This window comes from Macrobrachium nipponense, chromosome 10 (assembly GCF_015104395.2).
Source record: "Macrobrachium nipponense isolate FS-2020 chromosome 10, ASM1510439v2, whole genome shotgun sequence".
Classification (NCBI taxonomy): Eukaryota; Metazoa; Arthropoda; class Malacostraca; order Decapoda; family Palaemonidae; genus Macrobrachium; species Macrobrachium nipponense.
In genome coordinates, this window is record NC_087204.1 from 30,106,330 (window position 1) to 30,108,829 (window position 2,500).

A 2,500-nucleotide genomic window follows, 5' to 3' on the forward strand; every position below is an offset into this window, starting at 1 on the left:
TTTTTTTAAAAATTGTGTTTCAGTTTCTTGTTCAAACTGACCTAGAACTATTTCATGACGCTTGTATTTATCAACTGTTCAGAAACTTAGAACGTATTTGGTTCATGAATGTATGTTTATGTACATACATACTACATATACATACATAGTGAAATCAACGAGGTTACCAACCCAATGTATGTGCAACGAGTATATATATATATTAAATATATATATATATATATATATATATATATATATATATATATATATATATATACGTATATATATACCACAGGAAAATGATAGTCAGAAATCCAAGCGTGTGATATCCGATAATCCTGGATTATCTCTGTAACTTTTACCCTTTTGACAATTAACCATCTGGTATTTTTGATCTTGTTGTTTACCTGATAACTTTCTCTCCAATTGTATTTCATTCGTTCCTTGACAATGTTTTAGTAAAGACGAAAGTGCTTGGATTTCTGACTATCATTTTCCTGTGGTATTCGCTTATTTAATGAAGTCACGTGCATCTACTGTGATTTTTTAAACTATAATATATATATATATATATATATATATATTATAATATATATATACATATATATATATACTATACAAACAAACATACAAACGGAGTGTATCCAAAGAGACCGCTAACCCAATAGCAATGAAAATAGATAACACAACACAGACTGACTAACCTTGGCTGTAATTATTCACCTTCTTCAGGAGGAGCTCTTCCCGTACGTCCGGCGCGAGGTGGAATCCTACCTGCAGGACACCTGGGACGACCCTCAGACACAACAGGATGTCAAGGACTTGATAGAACAGGTGAGGAACATCAGGATTGACTATTATTATGTAAGCTGAAGTTAAGGATTACGAATTTTTCATGTTTCTTATGGTGTCATGCTTCTCAGGCAATGTGGAGTTCAGGATTGCCTTCTTCACGTTTTCCATTTAGTGTAGAGTTCAAGATTGCCTTTTTGTCATGTTTCTTCTATAATCTAGAGTTCATTAATGTCTTTTTATGATCAATAGATACCATTTATTGGTATGATTAGTAGTGTTGTTTCATCATTAATTATCTTGAGTTTCTTCATTATTCTTATCGTTATATATTAACGTCATTCTTAAAAGATCATGATCATTATTTCTTTTAATTTGTATTATTATATTTGTATTATTATTATTATTAATTATTGTGGAATTGTCTGTCTAAGTATTTCAGAGGGTTCCTCCGATAGCAAACTCTCAAAAGTTCAAGCGCGGTTGCAATGCAATATCACCCTAAAACAATTTTCCTTTTATTTTTTTATTTATTTACATTTTTTCTCTTTATTAAATTTTTTAATAATAACTGGTCTCTTCTTTCTGTATTTCCTATTACCTTCTGTTGCTTCTTTCTCTAGAAACCTGAATTTCAAGTCAGTGGCCACCGTGGTGGCTTGTTCCATATGAATGGGGGTTCATATGGAACATCAGCTACCTTGCAGTAATAAGTGGTACGAGCACCAACCTGAGGGAGTAATAGAAAACGATCAGGCAAAGATCCTCTGGGACTATGGTATCAGAACAGATAGGGTGATACGTGCAAACAGACCAGACGTGACGTTGATTGACAAAGTCAAGAAGAAAGTATCCCTCATTGATGTCGCAATACCATAGGACACCAGAGTTGAAGAGAAAGAGAGGGAAAAAATGGATAAGTATCAAGATCTGAAAATAGAAATAAGAAGGATATGGGATATGCCAGTAGAAATCGTACCCATAATCATAGGAGCACTACACACGATCCCAAGATTCCTGAAAAGGAATCTAGAAAAACTAGAGGCTGAAGTAGCTCCAGGACTCATGCAGAAGAGTGTGATCCTAGAAACGGCGCACATAGTAAGAAAAGTGAAGGACTCCTAAGGAGGCAGGATGCAACCCGGAACCCCACACTATAAATACCACCCAGTCGAATTGGAGGACTGTGATATATAATAATAATAATAATAATAATAATAATAATAATAATAATAATAAATATTGTTGTTATTATTATTATTACTTTGACCCATGAAAGCGTTTCGAATCCTCCCCCAAACGGTTTTACCTGAAAATAGAAACATTGTATTTTTCTGAACGATTTTGTTTCCCGTTTATGAAGGTAAATTGAAGCGCTAATAGGCGACTCACACATAAAACCGACAGCGGCAGTGTTTGTGTGTGTGTATGTGTGTGTTTATGTGTATGTCCATCTGGATTTTCAGCCTAGACCGCCATTTAATGAAATTCTTTGATGCATTGCATTATTTTTTAAAATTTAATATGCTTTTTCCTATTTATATATTATCACGGATTTATTTGCTCTTATTCAGTGTTTTTATTTTTTCTACTTTGGACACAAACGCACACACACACACCCACCCACACACACACACACACACACACACCACACACACACACATATATATATATATATATATATATATATATATATATATATATATATATATATGTATGTATGTAT

The 2,500-nt window shown here is 33.2% G+C and overlaps 1 protein-coding gene across 1 annotated transcript in view; it reads left to right on the forward strand.

Annotated features, from left to right (window-relative positions):
• LOC135223942 (enolase-phosphatase E1-like) overlaps nt 1-2,500 on the forward strand; it is a 106,556-nt gene that overhangs the window by 4,666 nt on the left and 99,390 nt on the right. The window contains exon 2 of the mRNA XM_064262862.1: nt 715-816. Coding sequence (XP_064118932.1) covers nt 715-816 — 102 coding nt within the window. The remainder of the gene's footprint in view (nt 1-714; nt 817-2,500) is intronic.